The sequence below is a fragment of the Prionailurus viverrinus genome, chromosome A3 (genome assembly GCF_022837055.1).
Source record: "Prionailurus viverrinus isolate Anna chromosome A3, UM_Priviv_1.0, whole genome shotgun sequence".
Taxonomy (NCBI): domain Eukaryota; kingdom Metazoa; phylum Chordata; class Mammalia; order Carnivora; family Felidae; genus Prionailurus; species Prionailurus viverrinus.
The window spans coordinates 40840964-40864821 of NC_062563.1; the positions used below are offsets into that span (position 1 = coordinate 40840964).

At 36.2% G+C, this 23858-nt stretch overlaps 1 protein-coding gene across 1 annotated transcript in view; it reads left to right on the top strand.

Annotated features, from left to right (window-relative positions):
* Positions 1 to 23858, top strand: part of MACROD2 (mono-ADP ribosylhydrolase 2) — a 2032256-nt gene that overhangs the window by 1254497 nt on the left and 753901 nt on the right. Inside the window, exon 6 of the mRNA XM_047854222.1 lies at positions 23694 to 23815. Within this exon, the coding sequence (XP_047710178.1) occupies positions 23694 to 23815 (122 nt within the window). The remainder of the gene's footprint in view (positions 1 to 23693; positions 23816 to 23858) is intronic.

A 23858-nucleotide genomic window follows, 5' to 3' on the forward strand; every position in this document is an offset into this window, starting at 1 on the left:
TTAATCTTTCTGCCCAAGGTCAAGTACATTAAGAGTGACTGTATTTTATGAATAAACATTGTTAAAAACAACCATTACAGAGCCGATTTTCATAATTAACAAAAAAATTTGCAAGTTGACTAAGCATCATCTTTACTCACAGAACTTTGAAATACTCCATATTGAATTAATAATCCCACTTCTCCTAGGGATATATACTTAATTTACTATGCAGATATAGCAATGAGGAGACATTTGTTGATTCTAATATGGATTATGTATGAGTGAATATTTATGTGTGTGTGTATGTGTGTGTGTCTGTGGTGTGTGTAAAATACACAAAATATTGTGGTTTGGGAAAGTCAAAACTGGGAATGGATTTAATGTCTGTTTTGTCAGTCATCCATGATGTCAACAATCCACTTACTGCTTATTCCATCCTCAATAGTAATTTCACTTTGTTAATTGTAATTTCAGGGGAGGAGGGGAACTACTGGAAATTTCCATTGTCTAAGTTCCTCACCATGATCAGAAAACATCTATCACTGCTGACTGTTTTTAACTCCTCAACTCGTTTTCACAATTTGTTGTCCTGTAAAGTAACAAATGGCCCAAATTTTCTACACACTAATTAAAATTCCATTTCTCATGAATCCCTTAATCGAGTGCAAGTCATTATGTGCTTTGTTGATTCTTAAGTGCAAAGATAATTGCAATGGGCAGCATGAAAAAGGTTTGATTATTGCCTGTCTACTCTTGTGAATTCTAATAGGTCTAATTGCATAGCATCAATTCATCATCTCAGCATCACCTCTTTTTATTATTAGCTCTTCGAATTGTAATGTGCTCATAAAGAAGTGTTGTAGTATATCAGAGCTGACATGGTACCTGGCCTATTGTAATTTTCAGCCCTTACCTTGTGCAACTCTTGAAATTAAAAGTTTATTATGGAGTGCCCTTTTTCTGAAACTAATTTTAAAATCCTCCTGTATGATAAAATGAATACTGTCCAATAATCTGCATATGAATTTGCCTTTGTAATAATTCCATTAAATGACTGCCAAGACCTTTTTTGCTCAGATTGTTCCTATAAATTCAGAACATAATGTGTTAGTTGGAAAACATTTATTAGATTTTTTAATGGGAATTCCTGGCGGCATTTCTCAGGGAGTTTCTATACTATAATGGCTGTCTTAAATGCTCACGAAAGAAAGAGCTTCCACTGAATAATGATGGGGAATTATCCAGGAGCCCCAATTATACGAGTAAAGGACCACCAGCAACTGAGATGCCAAATGCACTATCTTTTGCACTAAAGAACAGAACGGCCCCAGTTAGACAAGGAACATAAACCTTTAATCAATCTACAGATAAACTAATGCTCTATATGTATGAGGGAGTATAATAATAATGGATTCAAATTTGGGGACTTAGACCCTGTGTGAAACACAGTATTTTAATCATTATTTCTAATAATCTCTAGGATCCTTGTGAGTAAAGTATTAGTATGACAATTTTACAAATGAGGCTCAAAATGTCACCCCATATCACCAGATGGTATATGGCAGAACTGGAATTTAAACACCAAGACAGAGATGCATCCCCTCCAAAACCACCCCCCCCTCCGGCTATAGCTTATGTACTATTTTCAGCACACACTATGGCATGACTTAGTTGAACTTTAAAAAAAGGACTATCATATTATTAAAATGTGATTCCAAGTCAACCCAGAAGTTAAATAAAATATAGAACCCCAGGTGCTTGTATTCATTTCAGAGTAATGCATTCAGAAGTGATTATAATCCATATTAGGAAATGAGTCAACTTCATGATATCATGTTTTTGGATTTAAACGAATTAAAGGAAAGTGTCTCAGTTATTTGCTGTTGTGTAACAAACCATCCCCAAACTGGGTGGAATAAGTAAACAGCTATTTTATTAGGCTTACAGACTCTACATGACAGAAATTCAAATAACTCAACTCTGCTAGATAGTGTGTGTGTCCCTACTGGGAAAGATGTGAATGATTGAGGACTAGAATCAAGACTTCTTCATCCACATGTCTGGTGACTGAGATGGAATGACTCACAGAATGGGCTCAGCTGGGACTGTCCATCAGAGTGCCTATACAGTGTGCCTTTGGATTCTCACAGCATGGCACTGACTTCCTAGAGGAGCATCCAGAAAGCAAATATTCCAAAAGATGTAAGACTTCTTCTCACCTTTCATTGGTAGTCCCATAGCATCACTTCAACACATTTTATTGGTGATAAGCAAGTCACTACAGTCATCTGAGGTTTACTGGGAAGAGACCTATACTCCTATACTTCAGCTTTTGATGAAGGAGTGGCAAGATCACAGTCCAGAAGAACATGTTGGATGGAAGATATTGTTGTAGCCATATTTGGATAATACAGCCCACCTCAGGGAATGAGTCACCCTTGTGTTATTTGTTTCTGGGCAATGGAGCAACTTGTAGGGAAACAGTCCCCTAAAAGGTATAAATTACTATCTTAAACATCCCCCTGGAAACGATTTTAATAAGAAGACATCTCTTTACTTTGTGTATATGTGTGTGATGAAAAACAAGAATAAAACAATTCATTTTTCTGCAGAGCAAATGTTTGGTTCTTTTGAAAAGAAAATTCAAATTATATAGCTTAGATATAAATATTTTATTAAGTGCATGAGTTCATTTCCAAACACAAAGAATTAGAAAAGCAAATATTTATCCTGAGTTTTCTGTTACCCTATGAAATGTGGAATATCCCTATATATGAATAAGGACATAAATTACTAGTCATGAATATTCATTACTTATGTTCTGCCTTGAAAATCATAGACTGGAACAGGGACATACATGGAACTATTGCTTACTATGCTTTACTTTTTTTTTTAATTGGGATAAAATTTACACAGAATGAAATGCAAAGATATTAAATATATAAGTTGTTGAGTTCTGATAATGTATACACACCAGTCAATATGGAGAATATTTCCATCATGCCAGAAACTTCCCTTGTGCCCAATCTGGTGAGTCCCATTTCTCAAAGGCAATCACTGTTCTGACTTCTTTCATTATTTGTTAATTTTATCTGTTCTTACTATAAATGGAACCACATAGAGTATATATGTACTCCTTTGTGTCATGTTTCTTTTGTTCAGTATAAAGTCTGTGCTGGACGGAGATGGTATTTTTTAGTTTCCCTGCTAGGTCTCAGCTAACACCACCCAGCTGGGAAGAGGTGGATTTTCCTGTTAGGGTTCCCTAGTTAGCCTCCAGTGACACAGCAATGGGGATGCCTATTAAATGGTAGTGAAAGTTCCAGCTTTCCACATGGTCTCCTCTGACACCACCCTGAAGCAGGTAGGAGTGCAATCCAAGATCCCCACATGATTTCCACTGACATTAGGAGGGCAGGGAGTTTGTTACCACAAGCTTAGGGTAAAAATCTTGGCTTCCCACTCACAGTTCTCTGATGCCATTTAGGCATGGAGTAACTAATTATAGCTGGATGAGGGTGGAAATCAAGGCTCCCTACTTGGCCTCTACTAACTGGGTAAGCTTTGAGGCATGGTTTTGTCTCTGGCGTTTTGTTGGAAAGGGGTAGTTATTATCTTTCTGTCTTACTAGGTAGCCCTTTCATGTTTTTTTTGGAAAGAGCAGACTAATCTGGGGCTTATTGTTGTTATTGCCTCTTCTTGTTATTTCTGGATTGTGGCTCCTTTAGAACCCAGTCCAGGATATATGAGGCAAAAAGAAAACCCAGGGGGGTGCACCTGGTTGGCTCATTCGGTTAAGCATCTGAGTCTTCATTTCAGCTTAGGTCATTATCTCATAGTTGTGAACTGAGCCCCACATTGGGCTCTTGCTGAGTGTGGAGCCTGCTTGAGATTCTCTCTCTCTCTCTCTCTCTCTCTCTCTCTCTCTCTCTCTATCTCTCTCCCTCCCTCCCTCCCTCCCTCTCCCAATTGTGTGTGCTCTCTCTCAAAAAAAAAAAAAAAGAGAAAAGAAAAGAAAAGAAACAAGAAAAAAGAAAGAAAGAAAATCCAGGGAACTCACCACCATGTCATTCTTTGGGGCCCAAGGCCTGCTTTCTTCTCTCCAATTTTCAGAGTCTTCTTATATTTGTGTCATATACAATGTCTGGGATTTTAAGCCACTTAGCAGGAGGAATACAAAGATGTCCATCTGCTCAATCTTGAACCAGAACTGAATCATCTTTGCTTTCATTATGCTTGTATTTAATACTAGGTCTTGGTGGGTGCTAAAGTTATGGAAAGATTACTTTGACTTAGAATAGTGGCTGTCACTGGTAAACACTCAACAAGGAACAGCTGTTATTTTCTCTGCACAATCTCAGTGTCTGTGGAAGTCCAATCTTCTCCTTCTCTAAGACAGGCTGTGCTGCCCAGGTGTGGTGGAGAGATAGAGAGGGAGATGTATCCAAACCCCTTAGCTCACCACACCAGTGGATGCAGGAACTTTCTCAACATGTCTTAAGACACATCACAGTTACCTGTTTTACCTATGCATGAAGCTAACTGTACATGCAAATGTATAAACACACATAAGACCTCAGACTTTGACATACTGATGAAGGCAAACAAACGTGGGGCAAAAACACACAGGCTCTGAAAATCTTCCTTGAAGGATATGGAAAGAAATCTTTTTCAGTTCCTAAGAAGTTGGCAACTTCTGCCTACAAGTGTTTGATCTGAAGTCCTCTCATGAAAATATGATTCTCTATAGAGTTTTTTTTCTAAGTTTTTATTTACTTATTTTGAGAGAAAAGAAAGGGAGCACACACACAAGCGGGGAAGGGGCAGAGAGAGAATCCCAAGCAAACTCTGCACTTCCAGCTGAGCCCTACCACAACATGGGGCTCGAAATCAGGAACTGTGAGATCTTGACCAGAGCCAAAATCAAGTCAGGCGCTCAACCAACTGAGCCACCCAGGTGCCCCTAGAGTTTATTTGTAAAACAAAACATTATACTTTATATGGTGAGTCTTTGTAATTCTATTCCTGGTGAAAGCCCTGTGATCACCTAGCATAACCACATGTAAAGACTTCAGATCTCCTGAGGGAGAACTGAGTGCTTGCGATTTCAAACATCACTATAATTTATCTCCCTCTGCCTATTATTTATGGCCTTCATATACATTTTAAGTGTTTGGACAATTGACTAGTTTGCACTGAAATATCCAGGCAGGCTTTGTGAAAAATGGAAGTGGCTCTCAGTCCTTAGAGTCATAGGCAGTTCTGAATGGCAAGTAGTTCTCCCTACAATGTGTTTTGTTCAGTTATTGCTAGGAGATTAGATCACAGGTCTGTCCTATTGGACACGAATGGAAAAACTACCTGAGCCGTTCCAGTTGCACTGTAAGTACCCCTTAGACAGACTGAATTTCCTTAGTCTTATTTTAGAGTGTTGTTTTTCATGTTTTTAAAATATTCTGGACATAATGTTAATCAACCATTTTAGCTACTTAAGCAGCTATTTAGCCAATGCCATTTATGTATTAACTACACATATCTGAATTTCCTGGCATGTCCCAACACTATTTTTCCCCATTTGTTTTTTGTTTAGTGGATTATTTAAGTGCGTAATTCAGTGATTTTGGCATATTTACAGAGTTGTACAACCATCACAACCACTATCTAATTCTGGAATCTCTTCATCACCTTAAAAATAAATCCCCTTTTTATAGGACTACTTATTAGTAGTCACTCGCTCTCTATTCTGTACCCCACCCTAGGCTTGGCAACCACTGATTGTTACTTTCTATCTGTATGGATTTACTTGTTTGGGGCATTTCATGTAAATGGAATTATAATGGTAGCCTTCTGTGATTGGCTTCTTTAATTTAACATAATGTTTTCAAGAATCATCCATGTTGTAGAATGTATCAATGTTTCACTCCTTTTATGGTTGAATAATATTTCATTGTGTGGATATACATCTGATTATAAATAATACTGCTATGGATATTTGTGTACAAGTTTTTGTGTGGACATACGTTTTCTGTTCTTTTGGAGACAATAGACGCAGAACTGCTAAGACTTATGGTAATTCTATACTCAACATTTTGAGGAACTGTCTACTTTCCGAAGTAGCATTTACATTCCCACCACCATTGTATGAGAATTCTAATTTCTTCACAGACTCATCAATGCTTGTTAGTGTCTGTCTTGATTATAGCCATAGTAGTGAGTATGAAGTTTTGATTTGCATTTCTTTAATGACTAAGGATGTGGAGCATCTTTTCATGTACTTATTGGCCACTTATATATTTTCTTTCCAATCATTTATTAATCATTTTTGACCCCTTCTTGAATTTATTCAAAATCAAGTTATCTACCTAGCTTTTCTTCTTCAGTTTGGCTTGCTTGTTCTTTGGCTTAACTCTGAAGAATACTTTCTTCAAATTTTACTTTCTTCTCACAATTAGTGTACACGTACCCAAATCTTCTTAAAATGTAAAGAATTTCAATGAATGTCTTAATTGAAATGTCATTAATTTCAATGAATGTCATTAATGTTCTGCTGACATTTGAGAATGAGCTCCTTACTATAATATTTGTTCAAAATGTGCTATCTTTATGGATTTTTGCCAGATTTATAAGCACTAAAATAGAGATTAGACAAGACAATTTTCTTTTGGATTATATGCATGGGAACATTTGAAACTATAGATGATCATTAGTGTATGTCGCAACCAGGCATGTGGCGGGCCTAGAGAGGCTACACAGGTCAATAGAATAATATAAGTCAACGATCATAGCTGGGGATGCAGTTGATATGCAAATCCAGTTGGCCAAATCAAGGTTAGAATCTTGGGTGCCAAGTCAAACTGAACTACCAAGTCATGGGTAGGAATTTGGTAACAGACTACAGGCTGCCAGTTTTGGTCTAGACTAGTAATTCTCAACATGCGGTTTCTAGACCAGAAGCATCAGAATCACCTGGCACCTTGTTAGAAATGCAGATTCTTGGCCCCACCCCCACTCCATCCCAGACCTGCTGAATCAGAAATTCTGTGAGTGTGACTCAGCAACCTATGGTTTAATAGGCCATCTAGATGATTTTGATGTACTCTCAAGTTTGAGAACCACTGACCCGGACTTAAAAGGAGGTGCCAAATGAGAGATTGGTTTGTTGACCTAGCAAGAGTTTAGGATTTAGTGAGGGCATGGATATAGCCACAAACAATATCTATAGGGAGATACGGAGGTCTTCTTGCCAAAGAATCACCTTCAGAGGCCTCTTCCATTCAAGAACTCTAATACAGATTCCACACAGGGTAGGAAAATTCATGGTAAACTAAGTCCATAAAATTGAAAGAGAGCCAATGTGTTGGCATGGGAGGGACTGGGATATGGTATCAAGTAGGGTGTTGGCTTCTTTTGTTCTTAAGCCTTATTTCTTGAGTGAAAGCATTCATACAAGTTGGTGAAAGCATGTCATAGAGAATAACAACGAAGATATCAGTAAAAGTAAGTGATTTGGGAGAGGGTCTATACATCTGGTAAGCCCATAGAACTTTCACTGGACCAATGTGACAAAGCCAGGTTTATCACAACCTGCAAATACAATCAGCCATGTGCTGGGAAGTAAGATCCTTTTTCTAACACAATAAAACTCAAAGGACAGTTTTATGTTCTAACAACAGGAAAATGCTTTTATTTCTCCTTTGGCCCTTTGTGCTTTGTCCAGCATCCCAGCCAGGACCAAATATGACTTCATTGTTCTCTAGTTATATTCAGGACAGTGGTGACTTGAGCCAGTGAGAGAAATGCTACCATAAGCTTTCAGCATCTGCAACTTTGGTGTTTCACTAGAACCTAAGTGATGGCTGTGAGAATATCTCATACATTCCTGGGCCACAGATAGATTCTTAAGCCCAGAGTATACACCTCAAACGGCACCAATGTTGTCTTCATGAAATTCCATAAATTGTTGTGTTTGTGTGCCTTTTGTGACTGTTATTTTTTCTCTATTTAATAAGAATATTAAAAGACAAGAAATAGCAATGTATTTAGTTTAATCCATAGAAACTTTTGTATTGTTGTATCGATAAAATTGTCAATAATTCCATTAGAAAGGTTAATTTCATTATTTTTTGTTCTTTAGGGTTTTTATTGTTACAGCAGTGTCAAACATATTCTTGCAGCCCATTGACTGTCGTAAAGAGTAGTAAAATATTCATCTTTCAGAATGAAATAAGCAGTAAAACTTAAAATTCTATCCAAAAATATTATTGATATTGTCTTTTCTGTATTCAAAATGTTGCCAAGCAAGGATATTTCGGAAAATAAATCAGCTTCTTTATGTGTTTCTACTTTAATTATCTCTGGACAGTTAAGATTGTAACAAGGCATAGACATCTAATGTTTAAGGTAAAAATAAATACACCTTTTAGTTTGAGTAGTTTAAATGGGGTTTGTAATACATGTGTAATAATCAGGTATCTAAAAACAACACTTCACATTGGAACTATTTTTCTGGTAGTTTTTAAACCAATTTTTCTTTAAAATGTATAACATTTATAAAAAATGTGGTCTAAAATATGTCTGGCTTGGAACAATGTTCGCATCAGTTCTAAAAGAAGCAGTATGAAATAGTTAGAATGTTGTGAATAGATATGTTTTGAGTAATGAAAATACTGAATATATTCCCTTTTTCTTTCTTTTTTTCCCTATGTGTTTGTGTGTGTGTATATTTTCAACTTGATAGCATATGTTGCTTTATCATGTTAGAAAAATAAAATCATACCTTTTAACGTTAAAAAAGCTGAATTCTTAGGAATTTCAATAATTTAGTTGTTAGCTACATGACGAATACATTCCTTGTTAAAATGTCTATTTGAATAATTTGGTCAATCACATTACTAATGCTTGTTTTGTTTTGTTTCTTTCTTACTAGAGATACCTAATCAATCCTGTCAAGGGATTGGTTATCCTCATTAGAAATGAAAATGTGATGAAAATACATATAATTTGTATAGGGTGATAGAGATATCATGCAGAAAGGGTGAAGGTGTACCTTAATTGAATTCAAATCCACTACGAGCTAACCATTACTAAATCTTAGCCTAGACAGAAAAATGCTTTATACCCATTAAAAAAGTTGGTAGAGAGAATAAAATTATATATGATATATGTAGAAGTTACAAAAAGGTGTTCCTATCAGATAATAAAAGTTCCAAGTCAAGGGATACCTGATGGAAAGGAAGTAACTGAAAACTAACTTACCAATCCAGAGAATAAGTCGAGGAAATACTCTAGAATGTGCAGCAGACAAAATATTTGAGAGAGTGTGAGGACAATTGAGACATTTATAACCCATCTGTTAAGAATGGATAAAATGAAAGACTAGTAATAACTACACAACTAAAAGGGAAAATAATTCCTTTCTTGAAAGAAGCTAAACAGGGGCGCCTGGGTGGCTCAGTCGGTTAAGCGGCCGACTTCGGCTCAGGTTATGATCTTGGGGTCCGTGAGTTGGAGCCCAGCGTCGGGCTCTGTGCTGACCGCTCAGATTCTGTTTCAGATTCTGTGTCTCCCTCTCCCTGACCCTCCCCCGTTCATGCTTGGTCTCTCTCTGTCTCAAAAATAAATAAACGTTAAAAAAAATTGAAAGAAGCTAAACAGAATTCTGAATTACAAGATTGAATAGGAAGGAAGTTCCTAAACCTTCTGGAGAAGAAAAGAAATTCAGCTTAGTTATGGAGGTATAAAAATTAAATTGGCTTTTTCTTATGAAAGTGAAGCAAAATCTTCAAAAATCTGAGAGAATGATTAACTGAAATCTAGAGTCATATATGCCAGAAAACTAGTATTCAGAGATGAAAACAAACTAAAAGCATTTGAAAATCCAGTGCCTTGGAAAATTCCCAGCTACAAATTATCTCTTAAAGAGTTACTTCAAGGATACACTGCAAAAAGAATAAAGGGGGAAAAAAAGTTAAAGAAAGAGAAGACCAGGAATCCCAGTAATAGTGGAAGCAAAGAAGCCAGTAAAATATAAATGCTGACTTAATTGGTTAATATGAATAGTTAAGGATTTTGAGAATGTAATGGTGAAATACTGACTAAATGTGGAAGATTCTATAATTATCCCATTTATGCACATTGTGAATGCAATTATGTACAAATAGAGGTCAATCAAGTCAGAGTTCATAACCAACTACATGGCAGGTACTGTGCTTGATGCTTTCACATATAATACCTAATGTATTCCCCATGTCAAACTTGACAAGTAAATATTATTGTTTTTACAGAAGAAGAAAAGTAATTTGCCCAAGTTCACCTATTTGGTGAGTGGGATTTTCCATTGAGATATGAAGACTTGTTTTCTTACTCTTTCCGGATACAATCCTAATAATAATTCCAAGATGTGTAATTATAGTGGCCATCTTTTTCTGATATCTCTAGACATGGTTCTATAATACAATTATTCTACTACTCATACCAAACTATCCCTTCTTGCACTTCACTTATTTCTCTTACCATAATACATCTTCAACCAAATTATCTTATCATCTCAAAAACACCCTATTTCTGGATGAAAGTGGAATTTTTATTCACTGGCCTACACAATAGTATATAACTAGGGAATCAGTTACCATGTATTATTTATTCATTTGCAGGTATTTCTTTTTTTCTAAAATCTAATATCCATTGCTTAATTATCAAAACCCCCAGACAAACGTTTCATTCTTGTCAGCTGAATGTCTATGAAAAGTTCTCCTTTTTTGTTTCTTTGTTGTTATGGTTTGTGTGGTTTTACATTAATGGTTTCCACTAAATAATCTTGCAGAGGCACATGCTGACTTCTTTGAATCTAAGTCCCGTATGAATCATGTTTTAAAGACTCAGTGATATATTCTCTTCCCCTCTGTGATTCAGTGTGAGGCCCAAAGTAGATGAGGAAGGAGAGAAGTTAAAAAAAAAAAAGGAAAATTCATTATTTTCAACTGTACAATTTTTTTTTCTCTTACTAATCTTTCACTAGTTTTTGGCTCCCTTTTGCACTTGATTTTTATGTTAAGGATAGATTTTCAGAAGGCTTAACTAGTACTGCAGTAATTCAGGCCTCAGTTACTGTTCTGATTTTCCTATTCCTGTCACCCCTCAGTTACCCAGAGTGAAGTTACTTTGGGTAAATTCTGATTCCCCCCTTTCTTTTCTTCCACCGAACTTGACACCATCATTAAACTTTTCCAGTTTACCTTTAAGTTTTTTGATTATCTAACTCCCTTTTCATTCCCACCAATTTGGTTTAATGTTAGCTGTTCTTTCCTCTAGAAGCTTCCAACTCATTCTGCAAGGAAGTGAGTGTAAGGAAGTAAAACCATCCTCATGATTTCCCTTGGGAATTCATGATCCTGAAGTTTCCCTCTTTTCCTTATCCTGGGATGTCTTGTAGAATTCTTGATTAAAAAACTGTTCTTTTTCTACTAGAATCATTTTTTTTACTAGAGTCAATTGATCTGGTAGCAGTCATCTTAAACTTTCTTGAGTCTTTGAAAGCTGCTTATTTTAGAAGTACTTCCATTCTTGAGAAGTTAGTGAATAGAAGTGATCTGATCACCATCTCATGGAAGAGGAAAGAGATATTACTATAGATTGTAAAGATTGAGCAAAAGACAAAAATTGCATTTGGGTAAGATTGCTCTTTTAAAAATTCTATAACTCATAGAAAAGTTGAAGCAGAGAAATACCATTTCTTAACAAGTCCTATACATCTGGTTTTCCCTATACATTTGAGAGAGATCACTGTTTCTTCAAATGTGAAGACCAGGCAAGTAGTTGGAGTTGTCCTTTTTGCATTAGGAAAGGACATAGTTACACTTAATTACTTAATTCTTTTTTTAATATGAAATTTACTGTCAAATTGGTTTCTATACAACACTCAGTGCTCATCCCAACAGGTGCCCTCCTTAATACCCATCACCCACCCACCCCTCCCTCCCATCCCCCATCAACCCTCAGTTTGTTCTCAGTTTTTAAGAGTCTCTTATGGTTTGGCTCCCTCCCTCTCTAAATTTTTTTTTCTCCTTCCCCTCCCCCATTGTCTTCTGTTAAGTTTCTCATGTGTGGATCCTGAGAAAATTACTTAATTCTTGCCCAGCAAGAAACTCCACTGTAGCAGTTCTAAAAGTGTAGTCCAGGGACCCCTCTTTCAGGAGGTTTGCAAGGTCAATACAATGTCCATATTATACTCAAAGGTTATTTACATTTCTTATCCTCTTTCTGTCTTGAGTATGCAGCACAGCTTTCCAGAGGCTACATGACATGTGATAACGTCATTTTCCTGATAGTTAAGATGTACGTGCTTTTGTTTTTTTGTGTGATAGATATATCCACTGAAACAAAAGCTCTTTTGGGTCTTTAGTTATTATTAAGAATGTAAAGAGGTCTTAAAATCAAAAAGTTTGAAAACAACTCTTATTGTGCAATGAGCCAACCATCGCTGAGAGGCAGGTGGGAATGTAGACTGATCTGGAATCAGGGCAATATAAGCCAGCCTATTGTGCTCATGCTAAAGCACTCATTGTGGAAATGCCCAGTGAAATTATCCTTATTATTTAAATTTTTGTCATTCTTACCCTCTCTTAACCTTGGTTCATATTGTTGAATTTGTATAAATGAACTCATGAAAAATGTAGCCTCACAGTATAGAAATTTCTACATATTCTTTCTTTTAGAATCTATGTTAAATGAATTCTGTCCTTCTCATTTTTTTTTCTAAATACAAGTGTTCCTTTAGAAAATTAAGTGTAGAGCCTGGTGTGGGTGTGTATACCATGAAAATAGAACCAAAATGAGAGTGTAAATGTACAGTACACATATAGTCTGGAGCTGTTTTCTGAATGCACTGGCCTCAGAGAGATACTAAGCCTGGTTTATTTTGATGGAGAGGTAGGTTCATTATACCCAGATGTCACTTTTGAAAGAAATATGGACAGTGATTTATAATTTTTGAGAAAATATGTAGAGAATCTTTTTCCATTTTGTGATTTGAGAGCCAAAACCAATCTCTAGAACAAAGCAAATTTATTCCAAAATTAGCAGTATGCAGATGAGGGAAATGACACATTTAAAAAATGCATTTATTTAATTATCTCTTGCAAAAAGAGGCAAAGGAGTCACCACACTTTTTTTCCCCCTACTGAAAGTCTTTGGAAAAAAATCTCATAGCTTTTGTTGGAGTGTAATGGTGTTAAGAGTCTTTTTTATCAGCTGTTGTGAACTTATTAGGAAACTTTTGATCAGACTATGCTGAGTCTTTCTGTGAAGAAACAAATTCTCAGTTCCATAAAAATGTATGTTGAATGATATGAACCAGTATAACTACATTCCATTGTTTGCTCTGTCTAGACTGGCCATTCTACCTCATTGTTTTCTCTAATCCAGTATATCATCTCTGATTACATCAATTGTATCAGGCCAACTTTTATTTAATCACCCACAAATTCACTAATTATCCATTAAGCAACTGTTCCCATAGAGTTCTTGGCTTTGTGGGAAACTCAGACATAGATTTGTCATGTTCCCTGCAGTGGAGTCTCTACATGAAGACAGGAAATACAGAATCATAGCATTGCAGAATTAGAAAGAATCTTGGAGCACATATAATCATATTTGATTGCCTCCCCTGACAGGAAATGCCCTGTCTCCTCAGGAAGAATATCATATTATTAGAGAGCTCTGACTTATGGAATCTTATTAGTTGTGTGTACAGAAATGTTGATGTTAAAAATCATGTATATGGTCAAACATAAGTGATATTGGAGACAATGAAAGAAGAAGTAAGTTCAAAATTAGTTCATGCAGTAGTGTCCATGGATCAGATCTTTAGTGAAAATAAATTCTCTTTGGGTTTCAAGGACTGGAAAGGATTTTGAAAGGCAAAGATGCAGGGGCTCTCTTGACACCAGAAAGTTCTGGAGTCAGAAAAGCACAAGACCTGTTTTGTAAGAGTGAATGGAGCAATTGCCCTATGTATGTGGCACACAGTGGATTCTCAGCGAATATTTATTTATTGAATAAAGGACAAAATTAATGACTGAGTGCATGATTGTAGAAGAATTTTTCTTGTCCAGACTCATGTTGGTAAGGGAGCTATAAAGGAAGGCTGATGACAAGCAAGCACATGCAACCACAGCATCAGCTTGTGTGTCCTGACATTGACCCCACTGCACACTTTCATCCTAGCCTAGATTTTGCATTAGTAGAATTACCCTATAGTGGGGGATGAGGGGCGGAGGGGGGATGACTAACATTCACTTATTTTTACCCACTATGTAGGATTCTTAAACCCTACTTTCCCCTCGGATCTTAAAAAAAAAAAGTGCTGGTTTTGCATCTCTCTCTCTCCCTGAAAAGGCTGCAAATTGTCCATTCCTTGAACCAGAATAAAGACATTATTATCTTCCTTGAAAAAGTCATATTGTCTATCTGGACCTCCACCTCCTCTCACCCCTGCTACTGAAGCATTAGAAATGCCATGTATTTGACTCACTTCCTTCTAAGATGTGTTCTTTTTTGGTTCATTCTAACATGATGTGAAATGTTAGAATTTTGCAGATAATTCAGCTTCCCACAGCCTTTATGAGACTCCTCTCTGTTGGAAATAACACTATTGTAATGCAGATGCCCCCAATACCCTGTGGAATCTCAAAGATTCTATAAATGGCTGACCACAGGATATCCCTTTTACACAAATTTCAATCCCTGTTATTGAAAATGGACCCTTATGTATAGGGATCCAGTTGAAACAGGAGACAGCCTCATCAGCAAGATCAACCATAAATAGATTTTTGGCAGAAGAGGGAGAGCCAATAAACTATTAAAGATGAGCTTTGCCTCTTTCTTCCTTCCTTCCTCCCTTCCTTCCTCCCTCCCTTCCTTCCTTCCTTCCTTCCTTCCTTCCTTCCTTTACATATAGGATAATATTTTAGTGGAAATTGCTCAAATAGCATTTGATAATTTAAGCCCCACAATTTAAGCTTAAAACCTCACAACTTTAAAGTCAATGAAATATGAAACATACTGTCAGCACATGATGTCCAAAATGTGGCAACATCATCACATTTACATGTAAAAATAGGAGCAAACTTCAAATTGATCTGGGTGTATTCATTAATCTTTGGCAGTGCATTCTGTATGCTTTTATCAGCTGCAAAATACAAACATTTTTTAGCTACTGTGTATTTAATCTTAGACACAGACATTTGTTTTAAAAAAATTAATGTTTATTTATTTTTGAGAGAGAGAGAGAGAGAGAGAGCGAATGGGGGAGAAGCAGAGAGACAGGGAGACACAGAATCCAAAGCAGGCTCTAGGCTCTGAGCTGTCAGCATAGAGCCCAACACAGGACTCAAAACTCACAGGCTGCAAGATCATGACCTGAGCTGAAGTTGGATGCTTAACAGACGGAACCACCCAGGTGCTCCATCACAGACATCTTATTGAGGGAACCATATAGTTCCAAGGAGGCTAGGAGAGGTAAACCAAAACTCTTTCTAACTAAAAACAGTGAAAAGAAATAGTTAACTCACAGACTCAAAGGAAAACGGACTAGAAAATAACACTGCAAGTGGTAGTTTGTCCCAAACTCATGCAAAGAGCTGGAAGACTGTAGTCCTTCTGGGCACAGAAAGAAATCCATCATGCAGTTGAAGAAATGTATGAGAGAATAACCCAAACTTAGAAACCTGAAGGGGGATAGTTGAGTACATTCTAACTGATGTCCGTTGCAGATTGAAAAGGAACATCTTATGGACAATTGATTGTTTCTTGAAATATAACAAAAACAAGCTTTGAAAATGTGTATATGAAAACATTGACCTATATGGAGAGGAAAGGCAGCATTTACTTTGTAAGGCTATCAGGTGGTAATTCAATTTCCCATTTACTGAACTTCAAGTGTGCTGTTCCAGGTCATAGATTGGTGGTGCTTATCATATAAATTGGCCAATAAGATTTACAAATAGTACCTTTAGTGCTTGGATATGTGGTTGTATCTTTAGAAAAGAAAATCAATTTAATTCTGTGCATTGGTTTTCTCCTTAAAATTCATGCAATTTGAATATGATTGACAGGGCACAGCATCATTATGCAGTCTGTTAGATGGACCGATTATGCTTATGAATACAAGAGTGGAGTGAATGAAAGCAACATGTAATTGATTCTACACTGGTCTGACTGTTCATTAACAGTTTGAATGTAGCACAGTCGCTTCTCAAATGGGAAAGGATGAGAGCAAACTATATGTGCTCTCTCATTTGTTTTAAAATTCATTATGCTAATATTTTTTCACAGAATATCTTTGCTGATTTTTTTTCTTTTTCTTTTTCTTTTTTTTTTCTTTTTGCCAAGGATAAATCTGATTGAATCTTTGTAAATAATTCTACTGCTTTCAATACTGATTTGGCATTCCAATCACACATTTTTCAATTTACACTTTTGGAAATGAAAGTGTGCTGTCCCCTGCACCCCCGTCAAAGAAAACCTCTCCTAGTCCCCTCTTCTATATAGTTCAGACTAATTTCCCAGGATAAAATGAGGTGGGGGAATGCAAGGTGGTGGTTATAGCTTCAAAACAAAAGAGGTGATTTATAGGCTGATTGATTTTTGAAATAGATGAGGAAAAACAGCTTTCATTTGTCTTGCCACACTGTAGTCTGATAAAGCACAAAAGGGCCCGCCATCTCATTTTCCATACCTCTTCAAGGGCTTGCATTTGAAACGTTGATTAAATGTACAAATTGCATTGCTGTTTTCTAGGCTTTCCTCCCTTGTGTAAGAAAGGACTTCAAAGGCATGAAGGCTGCATATCCTTTCTCGAATGAGAAGCTGGGCATTTCAGGGAAATCAAAATCGCATACCTTTATCGCTCACAGGGAGATATGATGCTGATTCTATAGCAGCCATTCCTTCCCTTTCCTTTGCTCACAACTTCCTGCCAGACTTTAGCACAGAAGAAGTAACTAAACTAGTGTGGGGCCAGGAAGTTCTACATAGGAGCTATAGTTACACTGTGATCTCCAAGTGAGATTATATTTACAATTAATAAACTTATCAATCTCGTATCCCAATCTTTCTCTAGCTTTGACTTTTATTAAATAAGCAGCTGACTTTTTAAGAGAATAGGTCTGAGAAGATACTAGAATAGAATTTTTTTTATGATGAGAACTTTTAAGATTTACTCTCTTAGCTACTTTAATATATGCAGTATAGTATTATAAACGGTAGTCACAATGCTGTACATTACACCCCCAGGACTTGTTTATTTAACAGCTGTAAGTTTGTACCTTTTGACCCCGTTCATCCAATTTTGCCACTCCACCCATGCCCCGAACCTCTACCTCTGGGAACCACTGATATGTTTTTTGTTTCTATGAGCTTGGGTTTGTTATTGTTGTACTGTTTATAGATTCTACATAAAAGTGAAATTACAGGGGCACCTGGGTGGCTCAGTTGGTTGAGCATCTGACTTCTGCTTAGGTCATGATCTCTCAGTTCCTGAGTTTGAGACCCACATCAGGCTCGCTGCTGTCAGTGCAGAGCTTGCTTCAGATCTTCTGTCCCCCCTCTCCTTGCCCCTCCCCCCTCTTGTACTCTCAAAAATAAATAAACATCTATTTAAAAAAGTGAAATTACATGACATTTTCCTTTCTCCGTCTGACCTATTTCACTTAGCATAAGGTTCTCAAATCATCCATGTTGTTGAAAATGGCAGGATTTTTTTTTCTTTTTTATGGCTTAATAATATCATACACACACACACACACACACACACATACATACCACATTTTCTTTATCCATTCATCCATTTTGGACACTTAGATAAAAAATGCTGCAATGAACATGAGGTGCAGTTGTATTTTTCAGTTTATGTTTTCATCTCCTTCAAATAAATATTCAGTAGTGGAATTTCTGGGTCATATGGTAGTTCTAGTTTTAATTTTTTGAGGAATCTCTACTCTTTTCTATAATAGCTGCATAGAAATAGATTTAATTATATTGGCCTTTTCTATAGTTTCTAATATATCTACCATAAGACTTTTTAAAAACATGCTAACCAAAATAAAGTCCAAGTGTCTGGGGAAGTCCTGTGATGTGGCCATTTTAAAATATGCTCATAAATTCTTTGTTATTCCTATCATCTGTGTCTCCGCTTGAAACGGGTGGAATTGTGTGATGCTTGCAACCAATAGGGATAGTAGTAGTGATTCTGTGTGAGTCCCAAGGTTGGGTTAAGAAGGGCGACATAGCTTCCACCACTGGTACACTTGCTTTTGGAATGATGAGCTGTCATGTGAGCAGTCCATCTACTCTGAGGCTGCCTTGTTGTGAGGCACCCCAAACTAGCCCATAAGGAGACTCCTTGAGACTACATGAAGAAGGAAAGATGCTAGTCCAGCTCTTAGCTTCCATAGCCCCCAATGTTCCACTGCCACCCATGGGCTGACAGCAACCCTGTGAGAGACCCTAAACCAGCTGCCTTAGCTGGGCCCTTCAGAATTTCTCACCCAGAGAAATCAAAAGAAATGATAAAATGGTTGTTAACTGTCTTAAGCCACCGTGTTTTGGGGTAGTTCTTATTTGTTTGTTTTTGGGTTTTTGTTGTTGTGTTGTTTTGTTTTGTTTTGGTTTTGGTTTGTTTTGTTTTTATGTAATAGTTAACCAAACTATGAAGTTAAAGTAATGGGATCCATGGTAAAAATGTCAACTTTTATATTTACAGATGTATGCCATTTCCTCAAATAAGTAGTCACCTTAGGGAAACTATTTATAATCATATTGTCATTGTGATATTGTATCTCCCCACATTGATGTGTATTATTCTGCCACTCTGGTTCTCTGAACAAGGTAAAATAGATTACATTTTCTATATTGTCCTTTTCATTTCTAAAAATTCTTGGCTATTTATTTAAAATTCTTTGGTTACTGAGATATCTAAGATGTATATCCCTGTACTACATTTTCACTGTAAAGTATCTGGAATTCACTTTGTGTATTAAAATTGTAGTGATACTTTAAAGATAGATACTAGACATATAGGAGAAAAATTCCCTTTGGTCCATCATTTAAACCCTACTTTTATCTGAAAATAATTACTTATATAAAGAGATTATTGAGAGAGCAAAATAATAAAGATGTTAAATCCCTTGGAGTTGTATCTTTTTAATTTAAGAGCATGTTCATATTTGTAGTGGTATAAGATCATCTTTATAAAGCACAGTAACAGTCCTTGTATGTTATAGTGATATGGTAGATGGGATCCAGGAACATGGTTTAATAAACCATCTACCCTTTGTTTTAATGCCCTATGTAATTATTGAATAGGTAATGCATTCATATAATTTGAATGTAAAACATATATCTAACAAGTAAACATTAAAACTCTCCTCATATTTGCCTCCATCTTTGCAGTTTTTATCACTAGCCTGGTAGAAAACCACTGTTATTAATTGCTTGTTAATGCTTCCAGAGATATTTTATGCAGGTATAGCTAAAAGAAACATGTATTCTTTCCTTCACCTGTGGGGTATTTTTACACTAATGGTAGCATACTAATTATACTTTTTTTGCATATTTTTTTAACTTTAGTAATACATCTTGGATATCTGTTAATATCCACATACAAATACCTTTGTTGCTTTTTTCACAGAAGCATAATATTTCATTGTATAAAGTACAATTATTTTACTAGTCTCTGTTGATGGATATTTAGGTCGTTTCCAATGTTTGGCTATTATATACAGTGTTGCAGTAAATGACCTGTATAAATGCCATTTTGCATACGAGTAAGCATATTATATACAATACCTTCCTAGAAATAGAACTATTGGATCAAAATGAATCTACATTTATAATTTTGATAGGAATGTTTAAAACACTGTCTCTGGGGATGGGACCAATTTGTACTTTAGTTGTATAAGCATGTTTGAGAAACTTGAACCATGACTGGTGCTCATTTATTTGTATAAGAATGAATTAAACTACTTAGAATCTATAGATCAATTCTTAATAGGCAAAGAGAAGAGGAATTGCATTTGAGAGCAGCAAAGAATCTTAGAGGCCGTCTTATTCAACTCCTTCTTTTAGCTTTGGAGAGGGAAACACAAAGAGTGACTTGTCTGAGGTTATGCAGCTGATTAGTGACAGATCTGGGGCTTCTGACTTATAATTGGATCTTAGGACTTAATGTGTAGTATGCTTTCCACATCAGAGCAGAGATGACAACTCTCATTCCTGCCTGTGTGTTCAAGATGTCTTGGATGCTGGTGGTTGTTGTTGTTGGTGGTGGTGGTAGTAATTGAGCCCCTGCATGCATCAGAAGTCAAATTAAACATTTCTGCTTACATGATTTTATTTATACCAAGGGATCCACATATTCATGTACCAGTGAAAGCATTGTCTATGGATTGAATTCATATATCTCGCATATATGTGTCCACAATCAAGATGTTATTGTGTTTAATAAAATGTAAATTAATGCAAAGCATCATTGACATTATAATAGCTGTTTGTCTCTAACTTATTTTCAATCAATGGATTTTGAAACTACTATCATGAAAGGGTAGTCTATAATATTTTTTTATATGTAAACAGGATCCTTAATACTCACAAAGCTTGCAAGCTGCTTAAGGTTTCTTGTGACTGCCCAGCTATCATTCTCTACTCCACCTGGCTCCATTACAAAGTCTATTATTAATGATGTCCACATCACAGCAGAAACCACAGAGATCATTTGAGCAGCTTATTTGTTTTATGGATAAGGAGCCCAAGGCAGGGACCAGTGACAAGATGGCTTCATCTGGGGCACTTGGCAAGTCAGGGCTGGAGCTGGAATTGGAAAGATGACCTCCTGACCGAGTTTTATAACAGGAAAAGAGGAACTTGTCAGTGTAGAAGAGTCACTCCTAAGTGCTATGAACAATTAAAATAATGAAGGAAATTTATTTTTGAGCCTCACTTTGATTTGCCTCCAGCTTTGTGGATCTGAGAGGTCATCATGTTGGTCGATAATAACACTTGATCTTGGATGTTGTAAGTTTAATATAGAGTATAAAATACAGAGATCAATATTTTCATGTTGAGGAGGAAGCTCATTGATTGGCTGCTTGTCTTCAGACTTTTAAATTAAATAGAAAACTATAAAAATGGAATAAATAATGTTTCATAAATTCCATTTGTTATGTGGACAATGATGTCTAAAGTAAAAAGCAAAGAAAAATGATTCGTTAAAATGTCACTATTTCCTCCTTTTATGATCTCTCTCTCTCTCTCTCTCTCTCCCCTTCCCATTAATGCCTCTAAGCCCTGTTTTTACTTGGCTCAAGTAGACACATCTTTATGATCCTAGATAGGAGGCACTTATTCTTGACCCTCTCCATCCATAAAATAAGGAAACCAAGGTCATATTCTATTGCTCCTTTATGTATTAAGTATCTGATGTACAAAGGCAATGGGTAAGGAGAGGAACCAAAAAACACAGCCTTGTCCTTCAACAATGGCAGTGAGGGTGCCAGAGTTGCCCCAGCATAACATTTCCCAAAGATAAATTTGTCCCTTGAGGTACTCTGTAAAACATAGTTTTCAAGAGTCAAATGTATTCCATTCTGTATCCCTCTCATGGAGACTCACAATCCATTGTAGCATACTAAAGGTCTTAAAAGTTCTGCACTAAGGTAGCTATTTTGATGTAATTTCCCCCAGTGACTCCCAAATTTAATTGACCTTTAAATTCACATCTTATGGTACCCACTTTTGGGAAATGTTTTCTGTAGAATCCTGTGTTGTTACTCTACAGCTTTTCTACCTTTGGATTCATTAGGGGATGTAGAATATCATAGGTGGGCACAAACACGTAGTCACAAAGGGGAAAGTGAAGAAAAGCTAAATACAACCTTCCTTCTTCATCTAGCATTTACTGCAATCTGGAAGCTAATGTGAAATATTCATTAAAAAATTCACGACATATGGTACAGAGCTTGTATTGCTTCAATATATACAACTCTTACTTGTTACTCTTATTACAAAAAAATGATGTCACTGTGTGCTAGGTTTTTTGTTTGTTTTGTTTTGTTTTCCTGAATATAACGTAATCTCCCTCTGTCCTCTCCTGTATTGCAGCAGTCCTCACTTTAAGCCAGGTTTGCCCGTGAAAGAATATCTGCATGAATTCACTAGTGATGTTTTTGCCTATTTTGATCACAAGATATCATCTTTAATATTATCTGACAAGGGTTTAAATACTGTTTCAGAGTTAAAAGTTGAAATCAACATTTGTGGGATTTTCTCAAACATCAAGTAATATACTCAGTATTTAGCAGGCAAACAACAAGGGTTTTACCCTTAGTGACTTATTCGCTAGTGAAATGTCCTATGCAATTTAAAACTAGTCTCACTTTTGTAATGTGTTTTTGTCTTGTCATTATTGTTGAAATTAAGTGGTACTGATCAAAGTAAATGATTTCACTTCATTATATGATTCCGATAATACTAGACCAAATTTGTCTTTCTGATCAGAGGTGATTAGTCGTCGTTACTTACATCAATGAAATGGGCTAATAATCCAGATTAACAGATAAGACAGGAAAGCAGATGTTATTAGGCATTCAAATAATTTGGCTTATAATTTTAGTTCTTTCTTATGATCCTTATTGACTTTAAAACTAGAACAGTTCAGGGGTGCCTGGGTGGCTGAGTCAGTTAAGCATCTGACTTCAGCTCAGGTCATAATCTTGTGGTTCATGAGTTTGAGCCCCGCATCTAGTTCTGTATTGACAGCTCAGAACCTGGAGCCTGCTTCAGATACTGTGTCTCCCTCTCTCTCTGACCCTCCTCTGCTCACACTCTGTCTCTCTGTCTCAAAAGTAAATAAACATTAAAAAAAATTTTAAAAACCCAGAACAGTTATATTTCATTATGGTCCTAAATGTAAAAATTTATGCGTGTGTAGATATTTAAAAAATACAATGACTGGTTGATGTACCAAAAAAAAATCTAATCTTTTGTTTTAAACATAAAGGCTGAAAGGTATAGATTGTATTTTGAAAGTTTTAATATAGTAAAAATTAGAAGCTAGGTAATTTCTAGGGAGTGTTATCCCTAGCATACCTCACTTATGTGAGGATTGGTAGGTTGCATTTTAAAACTGGTAGCAATATTTTGAAGTTATTCCTTTTAGGGTTATCACTGATTGTTATAAATTATCTTGGCACATTTTCAGAAACTTGCCCTTTTTTATTATTGTGTACAATGCCTAAAACTGTTGTCTTATTTATAAGTAAAGTGATGTGTAGCATTGGCTCTTCCCATGTCAATTCAGAATGCTCATTTTGCAGGCAATTATTTCTCAGTTTATTTCCCACCACGGATTTTTCTTTTGCGAGGGTGCCAATTATTCACATCTTGTGTTATAATCTGTCTCACTTGGATCTGACCAATAATGATGGAATAATTTACTGGTAGGGGATGCCCTTTCACAATGATCACCTTCCTGGGCAATTGTCTACTTTAAGAGGCTGTGCTATATAAAATCTTTTACCAGAGAAGCATTTGCATTATCAATATTTCTTAACTTGCTCCCGGCTCCAACACAAATACCTAAAATAAATAAAGTGCCAATTTGTGAAAAGTGAAAAACATCTTGCTTATGCTATTTCTTCTTCCTTTTGCATGTGCAGATGTCATCCACACTGTAGGACCAATAGCCAGAGGCCATATTAATGGTTCCCACAAGGAAGACCTTGCAAATTGCTATAAATCATCTCTGAAGCTGGTGAAAGAAAATAACATCCGATCAGTTGTAAGTAATTTTATGTTTCTTATTTCTTATTCATTTCAGCCTT